The sequence below is a fragment of the Oncorhynchus clarkii genome, chromosome 2 (assembly GCF_045791955.1).
Source record: "Oncorhynchus clarkii lewisi isolate Uvic-CL-2024 chromosome 2, UVic_Ocla_1.0, whole genome shotgun sequence".
NCBI lineage: Eukaryota > Metazoa > Chordata > Actinopteri > Salmoniformes > Salmonidae > Oncorhynchus > Oncorhynchus clarkii.
The window spans coordinates 57,632,749-57,659,729 of record NC_092148.1 but is presented as its reverse complement, the minus strand read 5'-3'; the positions used below and the strand labels follow the sequence as shown (position 1 = coordinate 57,659,729).

The following is a 26,981-nucleotide window of genomic DNA, read 5'->3' as shown; positions in this document are numbered from 1 at the left end:
GTAGGCTGTAAGCACAAATGTTCCATTAGTGGGAAAACACCATTATCAAAAGTGACCAAAAATGTGATTATTCATGTAATGCTTTTATTATTAAAGTGCATTTTAATGGTGAAAATGATCTTCCCCAAACTTAACTCACGTGCTGCTTATACATGCCAGTTAGGCTCTACAACCCTTGTAAACAGATTAAATGTGCTTCATTTTAAGAAGTTATTTGGCCACTTTAGTTACTTTAGATACAAACCGTATCAAAATGTATAGGCCTATGGGCTAGGCTACATGAGGTGTGTGGCTATGACTGGAAAAAGTCCCAAAAAAAGGCATTGTTTCTTATGCTGGGCATCATTCATACGTGATAATATATAATTCACAATTGATAGGCTAATATTGTCACCCATCAGACTATTCTTGATTTAACCTTGTCTTACATATACTAAATAATATATGTGTGACATTTTGTTATGATTTAGAATGGACCATTATCATTCACCTGTATCGGAACCGGGGCAGCGGAAACATAAATGTAATCTATGCACTTAAATAGCGAATGGAGGACGCTTTTCCTGTGGTTAATTTTCATGCCAGGTAGGCTATACTCCTGTTGTAAAGAGAAGCAATGTGCTTAATATTAGGAAAGTTGAGAAATAAAGGTAGTAAGCATAGCCTATAGAAAGCTGATGGGATCTTCCTCTTTTTAGTAGAGGCCATCACTGTTTTCTCACGCAATTGCACAGCCTACAGAAACCTTGTGCAACATGAGCTCATGGGCTCTCATGAAGTGTTTGATTAGATTTTTGATTAGATTTGCATTGATGTTAGAGTGATTAGAGGGACAATAGAGTGCTGAGTACCAGGCAGTTAGCAAGTTTGGTAGGCTACTAATGACCCTCAGCAGCATCAGAGCTTGGAGAAGCCTAATTACCGGGACTAAACAGTCACATGGAGTTTGACTGCATAAAGACAGTGAAGAATAGGGCCAACTCAGATTGTCCATGTAGCCATTTTGTTAGCTATTAAGTTAGGGATAGAAGCTGTTCAGGGGGCTTGTTGGTGTCGGACTTGATGCACCAGTACTGCTTGCTGTGCGGCAGCAGAGAGAACAGTCTATGGCTTGGGTGGCTGGAATCTTTAACATTTTTCCCATGTCTTCCTTTCACATGATCAGGAAGAAAAACGAGCTGCGTTGCATTGATAATTGCGATCCTCTTGGGTATGATGTTGATGACGTCAGATGCCGAAAAAATGATAAACTCTTTTTTTATTTTAACAAGAAGGATTTTATTGTTTGAGTGGGTTGCTGTTTTGTCATTGTTTGGCCTAGCAACCAGAACGATGGGACTGGAAGCATCTCAAAGGGAGGGGACAAAGATACAGAGATGCTAAGGACAATGCAGTGGTATGGATACCTTTTAAAGCTATGATGGCAACTGATCTCTGCACAGATGTGAACGCTAGTCTAATTCCTATGACATAAGGTATTTTCTTCCAACTGATCTCTGCACAGATGTGAACGCTAGTCTAATTCCTATGACATAAGGTATTTTCTTCCAACTGATCTCTGCACAGATGTGAACGCTAGTCTAATTCCTATGACATAAGGTATTTTCTTCCAACTGATCTCTGCACAGATGTGAACGATAGTCTAATTCCTATGACATAAGGTATTTTCTTCCAACTGATCTCTGCACAGATGTGAACACTATCTTCTTCAGACATCAAAGGTGGTAGGGTTGCACAACATGCTAACCTAGTCTACAGGTTAACCTGGGTCTCGACCCCGCCCTGTGCAACTGGGTACTGGACTTCCTGACGGGCCGCCCCCAGGTGGTGAGGGTAGGCAACAACATCTCCTCCCCGCTGATCCTCAACACTGGGGCCCCACAAGGTTGCGTTCTGAGCCCTCTCCTGTACTCCCTGTTCACCCACGACTGCGTGGCCACGCACGCCTCCAACTCAATCATCAAGTTTGCGGACGACACAACAGTGGTAGGCTTGATTACCAACAACGATGAGACGGCCTACAGGGAGGAGGTGAGGGCCCTCGGAGTGTGGTGTCAGGAAAACAACCTCACACTCAACGTCAACAAAACTAAGGAGATGATTGTGGACTTCAGGAAACAGCAGAGGGAACACCCCCCTATCCACATCGATGGAACAGTAGTGGAGAGGGTAGCAAGTTTTAAGTTCCTCGGCATACACATCACAGACAAACTGAATTGGTCCACTCACACAGACAGCATCGTGAAGAAGGCGCAGCAGCGCCTCTTCAACCTCAGGAGGCTGAAGAAATTCGGCTTGTCACCAAAAGCACTCACAAACTTCTACAGATGCACAATCGAGAGCATCCTGGCGGGCTGTATCACCGCCTGGTATGGCAACTGCACCGCCCTCAACCGTAAGGCTCTCCAGAGGGTAGTGAGGTCTGCACAACGCATCACCGGGGGCAAACTACCTGCCCTCCAGGACACCTACACCACCCGATGTCACAGGAAGGCCATAAAGATCATCAAGGACATCAACCACCCGAGCCACTGCCTGTTCACCCCGCTATCATCCAGAAGGCGAGGTCAGTACAGGTGCATCAAAGCTGGGACCGAGAGACTGAAAAACAGCTTCTATCTCAAGGCCATCAGACTGTTAAACAGCCACCACTAACACTGAGTGGCTGCTGCCAACACACTGACACTGACTCAACTCCAGCCACTTTAATAATGGGAATTGATGGGAAATGATGTAAATATATCACTAGCCACTTTAAACAATGCTACCTTATATAAATGTTACTTACCCTACATTATTCATCTCATACGCATACGTATATACTGTACTCTATATCATCGACGGTATCCTTATGTAATACATGTATCACTAGCCACTTTATACTATACTATGCCACTTTGTTTACATACTCATCTCATTTGTACATACTGTACCCGATACCATCTACTGTATCTTGCCTATGCTGCTCTGTACCATCACTCATTCATATATCCTTATGTACATATTCTTTATCCCCTTACACTGTGTACAAGACAGTAGTTTTGGAATTGTTAGTTAGATTACTTGTTATTACTGCATTGTCGGAACTAGAAGCACAAGCATTTCGCTACACTCGCATTAACATCTGCTAACCATGTGTATGTGACAAATAAAATTTGATTTGATTTGATTTGATTTGATTACAGGTACGAGATACGTTGATTGATACTATGGGGACACATGGTACAGTAGGGATAGAAGTTCAGATGAAAGCAGGTCCATGCCATCCCCATCTTATCTGAATCAATGACCTTGCCATTTTAAGCCTTTCACTACTCTTACAGAGAGCTGCTCTCTTCTCTACAGTACATCTCAATCCTCTGAAATTAAGTTACAACCTGGTCTTTCCAACTGAGATCTTCCAGAAATCAAATTATATTCTGACATGTGCTCTTCCATGATCCAAGCAAGGACCTCCATACCCCTGACAACCCTCCCAATCTTCATTTCTGCTCTTCTCTATCTCATATAACCTGTATGATAACTGACTGCCTGGCAGAAATAAACTGCCTGGGATTGGTCAATACAAATTATTCTGAAGAGGAACCCTTTTTGGTTCCATGTAGAATACTCCGTGGAAAGGGTTCAAATGGAACCCAAAAGGGTTCTACCTGGAACCACAAGGACCTAGAACAGAAAATGGTTCTTCAGAGGGTGCTCCCATTGAGAAAGCCAAAGAACCCTTTTAGGGTATTTTGACTTACCTGTGGATTCTGTTATGGTAGTCTTCACCTGTAATGTAGGATCAGTGCAGGGCTGGGCAGGGTAGAATGTCTCCTTCTCTCTGTGGATCTAGAAACAAAAATAATTTTGGGATCAACAAGACCGAACTTATACAACAGATGTCTTTAGTAAAGTAGCGGTAAGCATATTTTTTTGGTGGAGAAACAAAATGACTACTGAATATACACCAACCACAGGTTTTCTAAGTACTTTCTATTTTCAAAAACCTAAGAATCTGGGAAGAATTCCTAGTATTCTCAACCATGCTGTCTTGGCAGGTTGGTGTTATAGAACAGTCAGACAGATATACAATAGTATCAGTCTCAGGACATTAATATTGATGGCCTCTACTTTGCAACACAGAAGACCTACCACAGAACACAGAAGACCTACCACAGAACACAGAAAACCTACCACAGAACACAGAAAACCTACCACAGAACACAGAAGACCTACCACAGAACACAGAAGACCTACCACAGAACACAGAAGAACTACCACAGAACACAGAAGACCTACCACAGAAAACCTACCACAGAACACAGAAGACCTACCACAGAACACAGAAGACCTACCACAGAAGACCTACCACAGAACACAGCAGACCTACCACAGAACATAGAAGACCTACCACAGAACATAGAAGACCTACCACAGAACATAGAAGACCTACCACAGAACATAGAAGACCTACCACAGAACATAGAAGACCTACCACAGAACACAGAAGACCTACCACAGAAGACCTACCACAGAACATAGAAGACCTACCACAGAACACAGAAGACCTACCACAGAAGACCTACCACAGAACACAGCAGACCTACCACAGAACACAGCAGACCTACCACAGAACATAGAAGACCTACCACAGAACATAGAAGACCTACCACAGAACACAGAAGACCTACCACAGAACACAGAAGACCTACCACAGAAGACCTACCACAGAACATAGAAGACCTACCACAGAGCACAGCTTTGCATAGAAGGAGAAGAAAATACATGTCTGCAGGTAGAGAGAATCTAATCACGTGAATGAGACCATAAACAGTGTGGCTGTGCCTCGATCTGACTCACTAGGCCCACATCTGGCCTATTCCCTGGGCCCAGGTCTGCTACAGTCAGCCTTCAGTAGGCTCTCTCTCTCTGTGTTTGGAACTGACTGTGTTGAGCTCTAACTGCTGCTCACCATACGTGCTGCTGCTGGGAATTTGGACCGGGAGTCGGAGAGGAATTCTGCCCACATGTAAACATCAGGCCTGATTGACATTCAGCTGACAGCTACTAGCAGTCTGAGGCTCTAGGCCACACTGGGCACCCAGGGAGCTGTTGTTGTGGGGGCTTAAGTGCCTTGCTCAAGGGCACAACAGCAGGCAATGGCATCTAGGCGGACCCAGGATTCAAACTGGCAACTCTCAGGTTGCTGGCTCGCCTCTCTGACCTCTGGGCTACCTGCCGCCTCATGATCAGTGTTCACTGTTCAGATGGCAGTAAGAACAGAATGGAGGAGGAAGAACACCACCCAACCCTCAGATAAAAACAAAGAGACTGAACAGAGAAGAACTATTACTTTTTCTAGTAGATACCCTTATTAAAACCCAAATACATTAGTAGAAGATTTCAAGAGTTACAATATGGTAACCACAACAACCACACCTCTCTAACTACACCAACTACACCTCTCTAACTACAACTACACCTCTCTAACTACACCAACTACACCTCTCTAATGACAACTACACTTAACTACAACAACCACACTTCTATAACTACAACAACTACACCTCTCCAACTACACCTCTCCAACTACAACAACTACACCTCTCCAACTACAACAACTACACCTCTCCAACTACAACAACCACACCTCTCTAACTACAACAACCACACCTCTCTAACTACAACAACCACACCTCTCCAACTACAACAACCACACCTCTCTAACTACAACAACCACACCTCTCCAACTACAACAACCACACCTCTCTAACTACAACAACCACACCTCTCCAACTAAAACAACAACATCTCTCTAACTACAACAACTACACCTCTCTAACTACAACAACTACACCTCTCTAACTACAACAACTACATCAACTACACCTCTCTAACTACAACTACACTTATGTAACTACAACAACCACACTTCTCTAACTACAACAACTACACCTCTCTAACTACAACAACTTCACTTCTCCAACAACAACTTCACTTCTCTAACAACAACAATTACACTTCTCCAGGGAGGGGTTTATTGAGAATGACAGAGAGTAGATTACATGAGGACAGAGATTAGATTCATACAACTCACTGTCTGTTCCTCATCATCCATCATCATCCCCAGACATCACACCCATTGGCAGACCACTCATCATGTGATCAGGTCGCCAACTACAGAGCCAATCCTCCCACGCCTTGTACATGTGTTCATGTACGTGTGTTTGTAATAAGTGTGTGTGTGTGCCTGCTTGCGTGTGTGTGTGCGAGTGTGTTTACATGAGTGCATATGTGAATGTACTCATGCATGCAAGTGTGACTGCATGTGTGTGTGTGTGTGTGTGTGTGTGTGTGTGTGTGTATGTTGAGGTGTCTGTGTGTGTATCCAGGAAATTCTCCCCTCACACACACGGCTGCTGATACAGGGCCTTATTGTTCCGCCCCTGCTCAGAGGGACAGGGTCTCAGTGTCGTGACACAGGGGGGTGTGGGCGTCGCCCCTCTCTGTGTCCGTCCAATCACACACAGCTGCTGCTGCTCAGAACCAGACCAGGGGGACAATACGGACAAGTGACCTAGAGATACTGTCCTCTCAGACCACACAATGGCTTTATCACAATCCACAACCCATGGTCAGATAGACAGACGACCCACAATCACTTACAGATTACCCACGTCAGGACATAAGCATGGTTTATCACAAAACAGAGGATACTTTAAGGCCTTTACCATTCCTTTATCGCCTATAGATGGCCTTAGTGTTGACTAGGCTTGGGGAGGTATACTGTATATACCGTATACAGGGGTATTTGGAAAAATGTAAATACCGTCAAAACTATTTATTTTAAGTTTTTAAATACATTTGAATATTTGTAGCTACTTTTTAAGTTATTACCTGCAGTCAACTTGTGCAATTTCTTAGGAGATAAAGCAGATTTCGTTCTTCATTTACCCTGTCACAAATATTATGAAGCTTACTGTAGTTCCCCAGTTGAGCCAGTCACGGGTTTGTTTGGAAATAGCACAAGGGGAGAAAGCATTAGCACAACTGGAGAACATGTCAGCGCAACGGGAGAAAGCGTTAGCGCAACAGGAGAACGCGTTAGCGCAACTGGAGAACGCGTTAGCGCAACAGGAGAACGCGTCAGCGCAACAGGAGAACGCGTTAGCGCAACTGGAGAACATGTCAGCGCAACGGGAGAAAGCGTTAGCGCAACAGGAGAACGCGTTAGCGCAACAGGAGAACGCATTAGCGCAACAGGAGAACGCGTTAGCGCAACAGGAGAACGCGTTAGCGCAACAGGAGAACGCGTTAGCGCAACAGGAGAACGCGTTAGCGCAACTGGAGAACGCGTTAGCGCAACAGGAGAACGCGTTAGCACAACAGGAGAACGCGTTAGCACAACAGGAGAACGCGTTAGCACAACTGGAGAACGCGTTAGCACAACAGGAGAACGCATTAGCGTTAGCACAACGGGAGAACGTCCATAGCCTTCTATATCTATTGGCGAGTCTCTTGTGCCGAGCGCAGAAGGCGATGAAGTTACAATTGTGCTGTATGCAATTCACAACTAAATGTTTGCCATGAGATGTCTTATATTGGCTTTCTGCCAGAAGTCAAAGACCTCAGGATCAGTTCTCTCTACAGTTGCCATTTTTTCCCTGTGCTTTCTTCTAGTGTTTATTTCCTTCAGAAAAGCATACATCACAACTTTGTTAAGTTGCACAATTTCACTTTCGCTTGTAAATGTCCCCACTCACCGAAAATTACATTCGGTAGCTACAAGCTACACTTATATATATATATATACAGTGCCTTGCGAAAGTATTCAGCCCCCTTGAACTTTGCGACCTTTTGCCACATTTCAGGCTTCAAACATAAAGATATAAAACTGTATTTTTTTGTGAAGAATCAACAACAAGTGGGACACAATCATGAAGTGGAACGACATTTATTGGATATTTCAAACTTTTTTAACAAATCAAAAACTGAAAAATTGGGCGTGCAAAATTATTCAGCCCCCTTAAGTTAATACTTTGTTGCGCCACCTTTTGCTGCGATTACAGCTGTAAGTCGCTTGGGGTACGTCTCTATCAGTTTTGCACATCGAGAGACTGACATTTTTTCCCATTCCTCCTTGCAAAACAGCTCGAGCTCAGTGAGGTTGGATGGAGAGCATTTGTGAACAGCAGTTTTCAGTTCTTTCCACGGATTCTCGATTGGATTCAGGTCTGGACTTTGACTTGGCCATTCTAACACCTGGATATGTTTATTTTTGAACCATTCCATTGTAGAATTTGCTTTATGTTTTGGATCATTGTCTTGTTGGAAGACAAATCTCCGTCCCAGTCTCAGGTCTTTTGCAGACTCCATTAGGTTTTCTTCCAGAATGGTCCTGTATTTGGCTCCATCCATCTTCCCATCAATTTTAACCATCTTCCCTGTCCCTGCTGAAGAAAAGCAGGCCCAAACCATGATGCTGCCACCACCATGTTTGACAGTGGGGATGGTGTGTTCAGCTGTGTTGCTTTTACGCCAAACATAACGTTTTGCATTGTTGCCAAAAAGTTACATTTTGGTTTCATCTGACCAGAGCACCTTCTTCCACATGTTTGGTGTGTCTCCCAGGTGGCTTGTGGCAAACTTTAAACGACACTTTTTATGGATATCTTTAAGAAATGGCTTTCTTCCATAAAGGCCAGATTTGTGCAATATATGACTGATTGTTGTCCTATGGACAGAGTCTCCCACCTCAGCTGTAGATCTCTGCAGTTCATCCAGAGTGATCATGGGCCTCTTGGCTGCATCTCTGATCAGTCTTCTCCTTGTATGAGCTGAAAGTTTAGAGGGACGGCCAGGTTTTGGTAGATTTGCAGTGGTCTGATACTCCTTCCATTTCAATATTATCGCTTGCACAGTGCTCCTTGGGATGTTTAAAGCTTGGGAAATATTTTTGTATCCAAATCCGGCTTTAAACTTCTTCACAGCAGTATCTCGGACCTGCCTGGTGTGTTCCTTGTTCTTCGTGATGCTCTCTGCGCTTTTAACAGACCTCTGAGACTATCACAGTGCAGGTGCATTTATACAGAGACTTGATTACACACAGGTGGATTGTATTTATCATCATTAGTCATTTAGGTCAACATTGGATCATTCAGAGATCCTCACTGAACTTCTGGAGAGAGTTTGCTGCACTGAAAGTAAAGGGGCTGAATAATTTTGCACGCCCAATTTTTCAGTTTTTGATTTGTTAAAAAAGTTTGAAATATCCAATAAATGTCGTTCCACTTCATGATTGTGTCCCACTTGTTGTTGATTCTTCACAAAAAAATACAGTTTTATATCTTCATGTTTGAAGCCTGAAATGTGGCAAAAGGTCGCAAAGTTCAAGGGGGCCGAATACTTTCGCAAGGCACTGTAACTTTATGAGTTGGATTTGCCTGTCTTTGCAATTAGGTCATGTTCGTTTTTAATCTCGTTAGCATTTAGCTAACAGCGTATACGTGATTTTGCAATTAGTTTGTGCTAATTTTCAGAGCGACGGTAATCAAGAGATATGGAATACAGAACACATAAACCTCAGAGGTAGCTCAGTATATCTTCGCTCCGAAGGCTCAAACATATACTATACAGTACAGTCTCAAAACGGGCAGACTTGTAGGTTACGGGGTCAAAAATGATGAAGTATAAAATTCTAGTTCACTGTCTATTTGGTTTCCACCAGCAAGAAAAGAAAGCTCAAGAAGGTTGGGATCTTTTTGTTATAGTGGAAATATATCAGTCAGTCAGTTATCTGTCTGGACTAAACGGTTTAGCAGACAGAGTGGCCGGAGAATGAAACAGACAGTACAATGGAACTATTAAGAAACCCTGAACAAAGGATCCATTGGCTACTATGATTTATGACCCGACGATTAAGTTATGGAGTAATTCCACTGCTTTCTTGAGCAATAAAGACAAGTGCACCGACGTTCATTATTAGTGACAACTGACCTGATGGCAGAACTGATTGAGTCATGTAAAAGTTCATTATATTTAAAAGCATTAAACTCATTAAAGACCATACGCATTTTTGTTATGTGTGCGTAAGAGAAAGAGAGAGAGAGAGGAGTGGGAAAGAGAAGGAGTGGGAGAGAGAACAAAGTCTATGTGTACATGTCTCTCCTCTGTAGGGAATGTGAAAACATGTGGATTTCCCCAGGCTTGTGGTTAATTGTCTTTCCCCCACTAGTAGAATGTGGGGGCAGGGGGCTTCTTTACCAGGGTTCTGTACAGTCTTAAAGTGGCTAGTGGACAATGCACAAGGCCTCATTGATGGGCCTGCCTACAGCCCAGTGCAGCACTGAGCAGCCTCTGTGTGCCCTGCAGCGCTGGGCGGAGGGAGAACACTACACACTTATCCTACAGAAGCAGACACACACACCAGACAAACACATGTAACGTACAATATAGAACACGTGTACATACCGTACACAACATTTTCAGGTACGGACACATTTCCCTTCTTATCCAACAATGGATGATATTTGAACAAAAACAAACTATATTTGATTCTATTCTACAATTGTCACTGGTACAAACATAGATGAGCGCATGCATTTATATAGTAGATCAGTCTCTTGCGCTGTCTAGTAGATCAGTCTCCAGTCTCCTGCGCTGCCTAGTAGATCAGTCTCCTGCACTGCCTAGTAGATCAGTCTCCTGTGCTGTCTAGTAGATCAGTCTCCAGTCTCCTGCGCTGCCTAGTAGATCCATCTCCTGCGCTGTCTAGTAGATCCATCTCCTGCGCCATCTAGTAGATCCATCTCCTGCGCTGCCTAGTAGATCCATCTCCTGCGCCATCTAGTAGATCAGTCTCCTGCGCCATCTAGTAGATCAGTCTCCTGCGCCATCTAGTAGATCCATCTCCTGCACCATCTAGTAGATCCATCTCCTGCGCTGCCTAGTAGATCCATCTCCTGCACCATCTAGTAGATCCATCTCCTGCGCTGCCTAGTATATCAGTCTCCTGCGCTGCCTAGTAGATCAGTCTCCTGCTCTGCCTAGTAGATCAGTCTCCTGCGCTGCCTAGTAGATCAGTCTCCTGCACCATCTAGTAGATCCATCTCCTGCGCTGTCTAGTAGATCAGTCTCCAGCGCTGCCTAGTAGATCAGTCTCCTGCGCTGCCTAGTAGATCAGTCTCCTGCACTGCCTAGTAGATCAGACTCCTGCGCTGCCTAGTAGATCAGTCTCCTGCGCTGCCTAGTAGATCAGTCTCCTGCGCTGCCTAGTAGATCAGTGTCCTGCGCTGCCTGGGAAAATGAGATGATCAGCTATAAATGGATACATGTGGGTAGAGAAGGAAGCCCCTGGTGAAAAGAAACCCAATATAACGAATGGCAGACTTCAGACTTGCACTTTCCACAGTGACAGCCAATGTCTGGCATGACTCAGAGGCACAGCAAGGGAGAGGAATGTCCTTGGAGAGAGCTACATTTAAGTGCTTTGCTACAGTACTTACAGTGCAGACAGAAACAACAACACTCCCAAGCTTAATTTAGGCCCAAACAATCAATACACGCCCTTGGAATAGGTGGAGTTGTTCTGAAGCAGAGACATAGCTGGAGAAAAACATTTCAGACATGTTTTCTCCCAGGAGTTGGACTCGAGAGACGCTCTACCCTCGTCTATCTGTCACCAAGTTCACTCTGCCCTCCTCGCCCTTCAGGGAACACAACACACAGCCTGAGAGGGAGGACCAAGGCTAAGGAAGGGGAGATTTGATCTGACCACAATTCATCTTCATTTTTGGGGTGGAATTGCAATAGGGCCATCTAATATGGCCCATCTTGTCTATTCCCTTTGAAATCTAACAAACCTGTGCATAATGACATCCTTTAGGAAGAAGTCCTCTCTTACGCAGATCTCTTCCCCTCTGTATTGAAGCCATCCAAATCTAGTCCAGCCTCATGCCTGTCCAAAACAAGTCTGGCCTGGGTTCTGACACCCAGAGATGATGGAGAGCAGAGGGGAGAATTCCCAGGTCCCATGCCCAAAGATAGAGCCTGACGCCTGGCCCCAGAGATGCAGCCTGGCCTCTTATCACAAACCTCAAATCCACAGGCCACTCTACTCTGTCCAAGCGCTCCAACATGCTCTGCTGTTCTGCTTTGGTCTGGGCTCTCTCAGATACAGATACAGTGCCCTTCCTTACCAGTACACACATATATATATATATATATATTCACCAACCCAGAGCCCACATCCTAAATTAAGCTTGGGAGTGCTGTTCCCAGTCCCACCCAGCTAAAGTACAGAGAGATGCTCAAAGTGGTGGAGAAGAGATGCTGAAAATATGACTTAAACCTGAGCGGTTTGGTGGAGCACCGATTTGTCACGTCACTGAAACACCTCCCTTGCCTTATGCTGAAAGCACCGCCGTGCCATTGTGTTTCGCAGGAAAAACAAATTCAGGGTTTTCCTGAGTTCGGAGCTTGTAGCTGTGTGTCTGTGGAAAAACAGGATCTGATCGAATGAATCGGTTGAGCTAGATGAGGCAGGCTTTGACGTGATACTTGAGGCAAAACCGATCAAAATCAGATATGGTGCCACTAGTAATAGACAACATTTGGAGACAGAAAACAGACAGAGGAATTTACACAAAGTTTACATAAATTATATACAATCCCGACACGCACAGACAGCAGAATATGCATCACATTCAGAATCCTAGCATTGTATTCCGTGACTCACACTTTGCACACAGACGAAGTGTCATCCAAAGTAAACAGAGGGAGAAAGAGATTGGGAGGAGGAGGGAGCGAGAGGAGACAGAGAAAGAAAGAGAGAGGGAGAAAGAGGGAGAGAGAGGAAATGAGAGAGAGAAAGAGAGAGAGAAAGAAAGAGAGAGAGAGAGAAAGAGAGAGGGAGAGGAAATGAGAGACAGAAAGAAAGAAAGAAAGAAAGAAAGAGAGAAAGAAAGAAAGAAAGAAAGAGAGAGAAAGAAAGAAAGAAAGAGAGAAAGAAAGAAAGAGAGAGAGAGAAGAGTATGGACCACTTCCTGAGATCTGGCCAGCAGGCCTTCATTCTCCATCCAAAGACAAAGTCCACCCTGAGAGCACACTGCTCAAGGCTACTAACGGCTCACAAACACTCCACACCTCCTGAGCACACACTGAAGAACGGCTAAAAATGAGACACATCCGGACAAATACTAACACACACAAAGAGAGTAAATGACTCTTCCGTGACACGAAAGGTGACAGTCATCTTCCCAGTGTAGATGTGAAATCTCAGTTGTTACCACGAGGATACAGCGGAGACGAAAGGCTCCATGAAAACACGTCATGAAATTTGCTAAGATAACCTACAGCCTGTTTTTTTTGGGGGTCTCTTCCACGACCACATCCACAGGCGTAGAGCGCTCTCTCACACATGTGGCAAGTAAAAAGATTCTCTGTCCATTTCGTACCTTTATCAAAACGACATCCACTGTTCTCTCCCCCTTTCCACGCAGACTGTACCTCCGCTTGTGTCGCTCGTACATCTTTCAAGGCAGTGAAAAGTAGTGGTTATTAACAGAAAGGCGCTAGATTCCAACATGAAGCTCAGGCTTGTGGAGTCCTTTGTGAAGTTTGGGGGAAATGAGCAACTCTTCCCACATCTGCTCGCAGAACCAGCCCCTCAGTCTGACCCTCCCTTCTTTTCCTTCTCCCTCTCTCACACACACTCCTCCCTCCTCTCCTCTCTTTCACTGACATTTTTTTCTCTCTCTCCTCTCCCCTATTCATCTCTTTCCATTTTCTGTTCAATTTCAACTCCTGTTATCCTCTCGTCAATCTGCATCTATTTCCTCCCCCCCCCGTTTCTCCCGTGTGGCGACGAGTTGAACAGCTGTACCCAGTGGCTGCTGTGATGCTGAGCGGCAGGGAGAGAGTGTCTATGGAAACAGGCTGATAAGGAGAAGCCACTGTGATGCATGACCTTCATACTGGCTGGCTCCAGAAGAGGGAAGCTCTCCTACACACAGTGAGGAGCAACAGATCAGATAAACTATGACTAGAGACATAGTCAACTGCTGTTGCTTGTCCCATAGGTTTGATGTAATAACACTGCTAATAAGGACAATACCTTTAGGAATTAAAATCATACGTCTTCTATCTTTACTTAAGTACAAACATGGTCCTCTTGATGAAAAACACCCCAAGCGTATCACTTAGAATTGGAATCTCAATGCGTGTAACATGTTCTCAAACAGTGGGTGTCCCGAAGCAGAGGAGAAAGCAGAAGTGTCCTCTGTGTGAAACACTTGAGCAGGGGAAAAAAACCTCCACATCTGCAGACAGTCATCAATGGAACGGACAAACAGTTGGAACCATGGCAACCATTACAAACTGTCCACATGACGCACAGAGAGAGAGAGAGAGAGAGATAGAGGGGGAGAGAGAGAGAGAGAGCAGGGGGGGGGGGGGAGAGGAGAGAGAACTTGCCCCAATTCCTACTATTCCCCAGGGCACACGGCTTGTAACACTATGAGAGGAAAACAACAGACCCAGATGCATGACATGCTAATCATGTTTAGGGGACTTTTCTAACATGGCAATTCTCATTGGTTAAAACCACTACTACTACGGAGGGGGGGGGGGGGTTTAATCAACACTTCCTGATTTCTTCCAGCCTCTCTTTGTGCTAACCAAGGACTGGCTTCTATTCTCATACTGTACAACCACTGTGCATACCACAACAAACTCTCAACCCACGTCTACAGTAAATAACAACCTATTCCAAATAGTGAAGAATGCAGAATTCTCTGAAAGCAACCTAAGAGTCTCTGAAAGCAACCTAAGAGTCTCTGAAAGCAACCTAAGAGTCTCTGAAAGCAACCTAAGAGTCTCTGAAAGCAACCTAAGAGTCTCTGAAAGCAACCTAAGAGTCTCTGAAAGCAACCTAAGAGTCTCTGAAAGCAACCTAAAACGTAGTTGTATGACAAAATGTCAATAAGTGTACCATGTTACGTGCTGCCTGCTCAGTAAACATAGTGGTGTGGGGGAAGCATGTGAGCTCCTCCACTGAGAGAAGGATCAATTGACATAAAAGGCTGTGGGTCAGGGTGAGTTCAGAGAGGTGGTGGAGGGGAGAGGGGTCACTCCGTGAAGGGCCCTTTGTAAGGCCCTGATGCATACAAACACAGAGGGTCTGAGCCTGGGCACCTATGGAGTTCTGGGCTGGTATCGGACCTGTAGTCAACAGGACCTAGGTAGGTAGGGGGGGAGAGGGAGAGAGGGAGAGAGACAAACTGCACGGTTGCGTGTGTCCTCATATCCTGCTGTACAACTACAGAGGGAGGGGAAGAGAAACCAGAGAGGAGGATGAATGGGAAAGAAGAGGGACGTGGGTAAAGAGACACACAGACAGCCAGACCCACCCTAGTCAGGTTCAGTGAGCGATGAACAGACTCACTGAAGAATTCACCGCAACTAGCTACCCCCTGCTTCCCCCCAAACCAAAACAATATGGAGGAAAATATCCTTCCTTTTATGCACTGAGCGGCCTCAGGACCTACAGTGCCCAGGCAGCCCATTCCACTGCAGTAGGGAAGCACATTTATAATCATGCTTGGTTTGGTAACCTGTGAAAACTCGAAAATCATAAACCATGACAATTCCTGACTAGAATGCAGGCTGTCAAGCACGCCTCTGCAAGATTAAGACAAGCAATATATTACTGAACCAAACATTCTGGCAAAAATATGTTTTTTATGTAATCTGTATTTTTCTTGTTAACCGTTTGAAATGCTGTACACATCGGGAGGTAGTTATACCAGAACACAACACTAGGGGGTGCCTGAGGACACACAGAGCTGGCAGGAACATTCATTATGGTTTTGGCAGGCAGCAGCAGCACAGTCTGTCCGTATTTCAGGACTTCCTCCTTTCCTGGCTGCTCTCTGCAGTACTCGCAGTTCTGTTTTATGAAGATTACTCAACTGTACCTCACACAAACTCATTGACACTGAAAGCTGTGTTGCATCATACAATTCAATTAACCAAACATTCTGCATCACACTTTATAGCAATGTAAATGCCGATGCTAATTCTGAACTGTAGTGATCTACGTTGTTCTGTATACATTCTCCACTCATCGTTGAAAACTTTGGCCATTAAACACGTTCAAACAGACCTCTGGTGCCGAGTCTGTGGACCAAAATGCGGCTCCAGTTGATGTTAGACTGCCCTCTACTGGCGACTAAGGTTAGCACCAAATTAGTATTCCATGCAGCTCCTCCCACTCTGTAACAGCTCACAGGTTGTCTCTCTGACAGGTTGTCATAATCAGCGAGGCGGACACCAATGACGTGATTCCATCAACAGAACAACAAGGAACACTGCTGGAGCAAACTGAATTAGACGGAAAGGATCTGAGAAATGGCATCTGCTTTCACTCTCACTGGCAGATATTAGTTTCAGGTGGAAGAGCACTGAGCGGAGCAGGAGCAGGCCCCGGCATGGACCTTCAACAGCTGCTAATAGGAAGACATGAATGAGTCCTGCACTGCACCCAATCTTCAGCTGTCTCATAGTCAATCAATCAATTGCATTTATTTATAAAGCCCTTTTTTTACATCACAAAGTGCTGTACAGAAACCCAGCCTAAAACCCCAAACAGCAAGCAATGCAGGTGTAGAATCACGGTGGCTAGGAAAAACTCCCTAGAAAGGCCAGAACCTAGGAAGAAACCTAGAGAGGAACCAGGCTCTGAGGGGTGGCCAGTCCTCTTCTGGCTGTGCTGGATGGAGATTATAACAGAACATGGCCAAGATGTTCAAACGTTCATAGATGACCAGCAGGATCGAATAATAATAATCACAGTGGTTGTCGAGGGTGCAACAGGTCAGCACCTCAGGAGTAAATGTCAGTTGGCTTTTCATAGCCGATCATTCAGTTACGGTATACATCATGTCTACAAACTCTGTTTCTATTTTCAAAAATCAGATGTACCCTGATCCTCGTACTAAGCATTGTGGTACCCACAGCCTTGGTTCCATCCAGTGTCTGACTCTGATAGACATTCAGAGAGTACACTACATTGCTTCTAACTGAAACTAGACTCAGTACGTTGAAAAAGATCTTCATAAAAGAGTTTTGAAATATTCTTCTCCTCTGAGACTATGTAGTTTACGTGCCACAGACTTCTGGCTGTCTGGCTGTCTGGCTGGCTGGCAGGCTGTCTGGCTGGCTGGCTGTTGTGTTTGACCTGGTGAGCTTCTTATAAAGACAGTCCTCCAGAGTTACAGTGTAATTCCTCTCAAAGGCTAATACCGAAGTACAGAGGGAGTCTGGCCAAGAGAGAGCTGTGACAGTGGCCCTGTCTACATGCCACTCTCCAGATAAGCAGCACAGCTTAGCCACATTCACAAGAGGGGGGTGAATTGCAGAACTAAATCACCGCTGAACAATACACCTAATCCTTCATGCATGAAGACAATTATCATACCAGACGAAAGTTGCCTGCAGATTGCGGCGTGATCACAACAGAGATATGACATGGCCGAAGCATTTCAGTATGACATCATCTCAGTCACATAGGCCCTGTGGACTATGCTGACAATTACGCACCACACAAAACAACCCAGGAAAATTATAGAGAATCACAAAAGAAAATCACAGAGGATGCCTGCCCACAACTGCACGGTCAGTCCCTCACCATAACACAAGACCTACTATACAATAGAAGGTCACCTTTCAGAACCAGGTAGTCAGAAACAGAGAATGACAACGGTAGGAAACAATATGGCTTCCCATAGGAAAAGGTGTGCTTCTAGAGCTGCGTGGGAGGGCAGTGCCCTGACCTGCTGGTGTGGATGTCTCCTGCTGCTAATCAGACACTTCCTTCCTTCCTCTCTGTCTTCACACTGCTGCTGCAGCTACTGTCAGTGGGACTGTGTTATCTCTGCCTCCCTCTCTACGGCTTGTTTCTCACCCCTCATATCACTCCTCTCAGGGGAGAGAAGAGACGGTGAGGTCATCTTTTATTTTTCTCTCCTCCTGGTTAAACAGGGTAGGGCACACACACACACGCACGCACACACACGCACACACACGGTGAACCACGTGGCCACAGCTTTCCCATATCTGCCCACCTGACCTTTAGAAACAAGAGTTCAGCTTGTCAGGCCGAGAAGTGCGTCATGTTTGTACGGACTTTCCCAAAAGTGAAGGCAAACAACATGAAAAAAAAGGGTTTATTTAGTGAGGTCAGGTGGGAATGCTTGGCATGGAACAGCGATAAGATAATTGCTTCCCAGAAACAAATGATCTCCCAGTCATGAAAAATGTTACATCAATCAGACTATATGTGACTTCAACTGATTTGTGGGGACAGGAGTCAGAGTTTTACTCATGTTCCAAATCATTAGAGTACCAAGAGTTTTTCGATCTGTAAATTGACAAAAACATGAACGTGATATAATGATAATAATGATTATTGACTAGATGTATTACTACCATTGCGCTGCTGTTCATTGATTATGGATTGCTTTTACATTCAGTATCTATTTATTCTGCTACTGGTCACTATTACTCCTGTTTACATCTACACTACCGTTCAAAAGTTTGGGGTCACTTAGAAATGTCCTTGTTTTTGAAAGAAAAGCACATTTTTTGTCCATTAAAATAACATCAAATTGATCAGAAATGCATTGTTTATGTTGTAAATGACTATTGTAGCTGGAAACGGCTGATTTTGAATGTTGTAAATGACTATTGTAGCTGGAAACGGCTGATTTTGAATGTTGTAAATGACTATTGTAGCTGGAAACGGCTGATTTTGAATGTTGTAAATGACTATTGTAGCTGGAAACGGCTGATTTTGAATGTTGTAAATGACTATTGTAGCTGGAAACGGCTGATTTTGAATGGAGGCCCATTATCAGCAATTATCAGCAACCATCACTCCCGTGTTCCAATGGCACGTTGTGTTAGCTAATAGCTAAGTGTGTCATTTTAAAAGGCTAACTGATCATTAGAAAACCATTTTGCAATTATGTTAGCATAGCTGAAAACTGTAATGCTGATTATAGAAGCAATAAAACTGGCCTTCTTGAGACTAGTTGAGTATCTGGAGCATCAGCATTTGCGGGTTTGATTACAGGCTCAAAATGGCCAGAAACAAAGAACTTTCTCTGAAACTCGTCAGTCTGTTCTTGTTCTGAGAAATGAAGGCTATTCCATGTGAGAAATTGACAAGATACTGAAGATCTCATACAACGTTGTGTACTACTCCCTTCACAGAACAGCGCAAACTGTCTCTAGCCAGAATAGAAAAGGGAGTGGGAGGCCCCGGTGCACAACTGAGCAAGAGGACAAGAACATTAGAGTGTCTAGTTTGAGAAACAGATGCTTCACAAGTCCTCAACTGGCAGCTTCAATAAATAGTACCCACAAAACACCAGTCTCAACGTCAACAGTGAAGAGGCGACTCCAGGATGCTGGCCTTCTTCTGTTGACGTTGAGACTGGTGTTTTGTGGGTACTATTTTTTAAATTGTTAATGTATTTATTTTATTTTATCCCCTTTTCTCCCCAATTTCGTGGTATCCAATTGTTAGTAGCTACTATCTTGTCTCATCGCTACAACTCCCGTACGGGCTCGGGAGAGACGAAGGTCCAAAGCCATGCGTCCTCCGATACACAACCCAACCAAGCCGCACTGCTTCTTAACACAGCGCGCATCCAACCCGGAAGCCAGCCGCACCAATGTGTCGGAGGAAACACTGTGCACCTGGCGACCTGGTTAGCGTGCACTGCGCCCGGCCCGCCACAGGGGTCGCTAGTGCGCGACGAGACAATGATATCCCTACCGGCCAAACTCTCCCTAACCCGGACAACGCTAGGTCAATTGTGAGTCGCCCCATAGACCTCACGGTTGCGGCCGGCTGCGACAGAGCCTGGGCTCGAACCCAGAGTCTCTGGTGGCACAGCTAGCACTGCGATGCAGTACCACCCGGGAGGCCTTGGGGGTACTATTTCATGAAGCTGCCAGTTGAGGACTTGTAAGGTGTCTGTTTATTTATATATATATTTTTTATGTTTTCTATATTTTCTATAATTGTCCATACTATTATTACTATCACTGCATTCTTGGCAATGAGCTCTCAAAGTATCAACTTCACTGTACTGTTTTCCACATGTGCACTAAACTTTGAACCATGAAACGTTAACTCACCAGTGTAGAGTCTTCCGTGTATGCGAGAGATTCCTTCTTTCCCTTCTCTTCTCCCTGGGCTGGACATACCGTGTCTTTGTCTGGGGAGTGATACAGTATGACACAGGTATGACACAGGTATGACACAGACATATACGGAACCTGACCGGAAACCTCTCCATAAATGAAAACATTTCAACTCAAGTTCAAAATATGAACTCAAAATAATGAATCATACCAGTAGTATCTAATGTATAAACAGCATATGCCTTGACAACCGTTAGAAAAACAACAATAAACAAGCTGCCATGCATGAAGAGAGGACAATGATCTCTATTTATACTACATCAGTGTAGAATCAGAGGATCTATTCTGCTCCATATTCCCATCCAGACAGGAAAAGGCCTGGGTGTAGCCATGTGCTCATAGACTGCCAAGACAGGGAAGGCTGAGTGGAAGGATACCTTTATTTTCAGAGCCTACTGTAAGGTCTGGAGAGATCATTGTACTGCTGCTTGGATACGTAAATACACACACACACACAGCCCCATTCACAATCACACAGCTCTCTAGATGACTGACATGGAGCCTTTGACCTTTTCAGACTGACTCAGGGACGAGAGGCCAGAGATAGGCTTGGGTGGTATACCATATATACCTTATACCGGGGTATTTGGAAATACCATTTAAACAATTTCTCAGAAGTTTTTGAATAAATTATAATATTTAAAGCTACTGAACTTGAAGTAAATCCCTGCTGTCAACTTGTTCTATAGGTTAGGAGATAAAGAAGATCGCAATCTTAATTTACATCTGCCACATAATCTTTCATTATGAAGTTTACCGGTAATCCCCAGTCATGTGGTGTTTCTTTATAAGCACAGCACGATGAGAGACCGGAGCTCAGTCGCTCACTGTTGTGCAGCACACGTCAGGTGAACTACTTACAGTATGGAATTCACAACTAAATGTTTGCCAGCTAGACATCTTATAACTATTAAGTTAACAGGTTAAAATGTGCTAAATTTTCTGCAGTTGTGCATTTTGTTTGCTAATTTAGTATCTAGTTAGCTATCTAGCTAAGTGGTTGGTTAGCTTCTTCCAAAATCCTAACAGCAGAAAATCCCCTCCTGGATCAAGAGCCTTGCTGTCTAATATTTGTCTTGTGCTTGGAGTAAACTGTGAGTAGCATTTCTGAGCTCATTGTAAAACTTTATGAGTTGGGAAGTCTGTCCTGCAAATAGTTTAGGTCAGAGACTGTATAAAATGTTCACATTGCGCTCGTTAGCATTTAGTTAGCATCCTCTATGTAATTTTACATGTACTTATTAGCATTGCTAACCTTCGGATTACAGATGCTAAGTGTTGTTTGAACATAGCGCCCCTTGTGTTCAGTGCTGGTAATACAGAATATCCCGGTATGGCACAAGGTGTGTATGAAGGTATGACAATCTGGATACTGCCCAAGCCTTGCCAGAGAGTCTCATATAATGTTTCTCCTGAAAATCAAGCATTCTACAATTTACATGGTGTAGCTGACAAAATGTGTTAAAAGTTACATTTTAATATAATCTACTTCCTGTTTTGAGGTAAATATTCTGTGGTTCAACCTGCACAGAATGCCATGACAAATGACAGCCTATCTATCCCCTTTTAGCAACGGTAAAAGCTCAGGCATAGCTGAACTAAATTGTCACATGCTCAGAGTCATACGACAGTGTGCTCACACAGAACGGACGGTGCAGTTAAGAAAGACGTCAAAAATGCACACCAGGCCTGAATTTAGCAGCTGGGATATAAAGTAGGGGATATATAGTAAAGGGTTTATGTACATGTAAAGTGAGCTTCAGATTTTCCTCATGACCCAAATCTACTTGAATTTGAGCTTGTACTAACTACTGCAGCTGGACGATATGAACAAAAACAATCGATAAATTGACAATTCTTTGGTGATAATGATAAATCAACAACAGTAAACCTGTCATCCCCCACGAATGATGCAGTGCCCCCCTTGGGCCAAGCAGTATCATTTTGTAAATGCCGGCTCTCTATGGCACAACGCGTCATTCACCTAAATTTGAACAAAATCGGCCCTGTGTTGTCTGAGATGTTGTCTGTGGCTAACGTACAAACATGCTAAACGGACGGAGACAGATCCACAATCCCCTAACCAATTTCCTTGTGGGGGAAAAAAACTAGAACAACAGTAGCTGCTTTTGAAAACAGTATTTTTCCCACAATTGCATTTTAAGTAACGGTCATATGCTTGAGCTTCTCCCCTCCTCTGAGCGCTGAGGGTGGCTCACTCACACAGCAGCCGGCAGCTGAACTGGGACAGATACTTTCAGAGCATGAGTCGACATAATGCATAGGCTATTACCGTTGACCAAATAATGGTTGTAGAACAATCCACAGAAGCGCTGCGTAGCGAAATCCCCGACGTGAGCGAAATGCTTCGGTAGGAAGAAGGCAGTGTCCATGTCTGTCATTGTCACTTTCTCGTCCCAGCTCTACTAACTCATCAACTCAAATTGTATTTGTCACATACGCCAAATACAACAGGTCTATAGACGTTACTGTGAAATGCTTACTTATGAATCCGTGAATGAAATGTTTCAAATAAATGGTTTCTTCTTATGCATCTGCATTAATGAATCTATAGGTGAGCAAAGCAAATGCATAGCAACATCAAGCTATGAAAAGGGACAGTTATCATTGTTTTGTCATTGTGTGGCCTTACCTTTCACAGACTTGTCAAGTGGTCTCAAAGCTTCAGAACACTCCACTTTAGTATCCAGCATTCTCTCACTCGCTCCATCCAGGCTGGCCAGTGTGTCTGGGGACTGCAGGCCCAAGGACAATCCACCGTCTACTTCCACTGAGAAGCTGTGCTTCTCCTCACCCGGGCCTGTTTCACTGTCTAGCTCCGAGGGGGAAGTCAGCTCTGGACTCTGGGCCGTACCACTGTCAGAGTCACTGGCTGTATGTAAATCTGCAGGTGTGGCCGGTCTCTCTGGAATAGCCTCCTGATGTGTCAGCTCTGAGGATCTCTCTGGGGAGATAGTGGAGGAGGATGTGATGACCTCATCGCTCTGTCTGTCCACAGCCCTTTCATCATGTAACAACATGTCTGTCTGAGGGTGGGAGTCTCCACACTCTCTGCTGGCTTCTACACTCTCTCCCTGGGTCAGACTCAGGCTTGCTAGTCTGGCCTCAACTTCATTCTCATTCCCAGGTCTGGCTTCGGATGGGTCACTGCTCTCCTCTCCTTGTAGAAGACGAGGCTCATCCTCTCCCTTTGAGGGGTTCTTGTCCATCACATCCCCCTGTAACTCCCCAGGTGAGACAATAGGACCCCCATCCAAGGTAAGGGTCTCAGTGGCCTCAGAAACAGTGACCCCTGACCTTGGTGCAGTGTCTTTGGGTCCAGTCTGATGCTCACTCTGGTTGTCAACAGCCTCCGGTACATGGCTTGCCTCCAGCATTGAATTGGAGTGGCATTGTTCTATGTTTGCTACAGCAGCTGCTACTGCTATGGCCACCACTGCTACAGCTGTGGCTGCTATCTCCTCCCTACAAGGCAGAGAGTCTGCCTCTTCTAACGATGCCCACTGTATGCCCACCTTCTTCTTTGCAGGGGTCTCCTCTCCTGTGACTGTCCCCTCTTCAGACAGTTTGTCCGCGGAGCAACTATCCGACTGGACAGGTTCCTCCTCCTCACGAGAGGGTTTGAGGTCTGTGACACCATCAGAGTGCTGTGGCCCCATGGTCCACTTCTCTACGCTCGGTCTCTCTCCATCCTCAGTTGTCCTTCTGGCTGAGTCGGTGGTCGTCTGTTCCTCCCATTCCTGCCCAGCCTCGTGGCCCTGGCTGTGGGCACCGTCCTGGTTATGCTGTGGTGGTGGTAGCACTACCTCCACTGTGCCCTCCGCCGTCTGATCCAGGACCTGCTCACTGGGCTCTGGTGCTGTAACGCTACTGGGTCCGTGTGAACGGCTGCTCTCGCTTTCTCCCTCTGTCATACTGGGGCTCTGCTTCATGCTGTTTGTGTCAGTCTCTCCACTTCGGCTGCTGGCTGACTCAGTGCTACCGTTAGTCTGTTGGCCGGGGTTTCCTGCCTCTCTCTTTCTCTCGTGTGTACCGCCACAATCACCAACTCTTTCAGTCTCAGACCCCCGGGTCTGGCTGCTGTTATTGGCCAAATCCTGCTCCTCAGAATAACTCGTCAGCGCTGTGGTGATTTCCTGTCTTTGTTCGGGGTCTTGTGACTGTGCAGCCTGTGCCTGATGGCGGCTCACAGCTCCTGTCATTGTCTGCAGAGTACATTCAGAGGCGGCTTCCGCGAACTCCACCTCCACCTCGCCGCCATGTCCGCCGTGCTGCCCGTTCTCCATAGGAACCACAGCCTCTATCTGAGCCCAGGGTGCTCTACAATCCATCTCCTCAATGTTGTCAGGCTCCCCTTGCCTTTCCATAGTATTTTGAGCCCTCGTGTCCCCACAGCTGCTACTGCTGTTGACTGTACTCCTCTCCCCAGTCTCCAGGGGCCAATGCTTGTCTTCCGGGTGTTCCGGGTGTTCCTGGGACTGTGCGTGGCCCATGGCTGGCGTAACCGTCGTCGGAAAAGCAGCAGCCTTATCGCCCGTCTCAGTCTCTGCTCGCCTCTTCTCTCTCTCTTCCTTGTTCCTTTTACGGCGCCCTGCCTTGCTGCTCTGCCTGGCAGTGATTACGCCTGTCCTCTCCCTATCAGCTTCCTCCTGCTGGTTTCCACAGGACGGTGTGCTGACAGCTGGAGTCTCACCCTCCCTCTTCCGCCGCTGTGCTGCAGCTTCACTTCTTTTATCTAACGCCTTCACAGAGTCCTTTACTGCTGCCTGAGCGGGGCCCGCCTCCCCTTCCTCTGGCTGGCCGTTCGGACAAGGCCACGCCCCTCCCGCGAGGTGGGCATGGCTGTGTTGGGGGTGTGAAGCTGTGTGCGCTGACGTGTTGCTGATGCCGCCGGATCCTGCTGTACTGTTTAGCTCGACTGGTGACTGCTGCTGAAACACATGATCTCCCTACAGTACAAACAGAAACACAGGGTGAATAATTGTCCCATTAATTAAACGTCAATTACACACATTATACATCACACATTACACACAGGGATCTTCACTTCGAGTCAAGATAAGACATGCACAAAATGTTCAGAGCAAACAAAAACCCACAGGTAACTTACAATAGGCTGGCTAGCTAGCCAGAAGATTTGATTCTGGGTTCTGAGATGACTTAGTGTATGAGAATAAGGCAAGTAAGTCATAGTTCAAAGCAACAAAATGAGACAGCAGACAGAGTTGAACGCAGACAGAGTTGAACGCAGACAGAGTTAGAGTTCTATAGCTCACCTTGTTGTCTCTGTGTGAGCGGATGAGTTTCTGTAGCTCCTCCACCTCTCCCTGCAGGCTGGGCGGAGTTTTCCCTGGCACCGTGTCCACCGTCAGGGTGTAGGTGTTCAGTCTAGGGTGGTGCTGCAGCGCTCGGCCTCCTGGGTAACACTGCCTCTCCTCTGCCTTTATCCGGGTGTCTGGCAAGGTCTCAACCCTGCTCAACACAAACAGAACACACCTGGTCAGAGCGGAGGTAGCCAAAGCACTCAGCACTGACTCAGCATTCAGCAGCACTACCTACGCCCATATTATAACAGCTATTGTGACCCACAGGTTCATTCCCAGGGTAGGCACCGGAGACCAACCTTTCACCATTCCACCGCCGACCTCACCACCAAAACTGGTCAGCTTCATTGTTACTTCTATCTCAATCACAGAACTGGTATTTAATTAATTGTTCTATGATATCGGTGGAATTGAAAAAGTAAACGCCACTTCTCCCTTTCTAATCTCCTCCACCAGTGAAACCAGTTCTACTGAGTTACAAAGAGGAACAAAAAACAAAGAAAAGAGATCAAACATAGCCGTGCTAAAATTACGTTTTCTGCATGGACCTATTCTAAACGCCTCTTGTAATGGCTAAATCCTGGGAGGGACTTTAGTAGTGTATTGTCCTGCGACTCTGGGTGTGAGTCTCTCTCTGCCTGGGTTGAGTCATCTGTTCTATTCTCTCACAATGAGTGGAACTGACTCTAATCGACTCAGGGGTGATGATGTCACCACTGGTAAGCTCCGGTGAGAAGGACACAAAACCAAAACAATCTGATGGAAACAAAGGGCATGAGGGAGTCATTCAGTAAATGGATTGGATTAGTAAGATTCCAGCCCCTGGTGACAGGAGTGCAGACCTGGGTTCAAATATTATTTGAAATGATTTCCAATACTTTATTCCATGCTTGATTGAGCTTGCCCGGCTTAACGGACCAATAGAATAGTTCCAAAACCCTGCTCCATATCCCACTCTAAGCAGGCTACAGCAAAAACTCAATGGTTGGAAATAGTATTTGAGCCTTGGTCTGCAGGAGCGATGAGATCAGAGGCTGCTCTCACCTGCCTCTTGGCGCTCGGTGCCAGCACAGGGCTGAATGGGTCTCCATGGCAACCCCCTAACATCATTCACTGGGGAATGAAAGGCAGGACACAGCACGGGGGAAGAACACAACAGAGCCACGTTGTGGGACCTGAGTAGGGAACCCGAATGCAGCCAGGACCCAGCCTCAATCTCGGGAGCCAGGGGAGAGAGCGTTTAACAACACACAGTTGCCATGAAGACAACTGTACTATAAACATTGTTTTTTTGTTCCTTTGTTAATGGTATATGACCTAACCAGCTTATTCCTACAGCCAGCGGGTGGAATGTACACAACTATGCTGTTGGGATTCAGCCAT

At 45.5% G+C, this 26,981-nt stretch overlaps 1 protein-coding gene across 12 annotated transcripts in view; it reads right to left on the bottom strand.

Annotated features, from left to right (window-relative positions):
* The window catches only part of LOC139370481 (A-kinase anchoring protein 13), a 96,772-nt gene that overhangs the window by 29,494 nt on the left and 40,297 nt on the right, over nt 1-26,981 (bottom strand). For all 12 annotated transcript variants that reach the window (XM_071110043.1, XM_071109985.1, XM_071110003.1 and 9 more), the window contains 4 exons: nt 25,551-25,746; nt 22,907-25,223; nt 20,188-20,267; nt 3,744-3,831 (listed from right to left, as the gene is read on the bottom strand). In XM_071110043.1, coding sequence (XP_070966144.1) covers nt 3,744-3,831; nt 20,188-20,267; nt 22,907-25,223; nt 25,551-25,746 — 2,681 coding nt within the window. The remainder of the gene's footprint in view (nt 1-3,743; nt 3,832-20,187; nt 20,268-22,906; nt 25,224-25,550; nt 25,747-26,981) is intronic.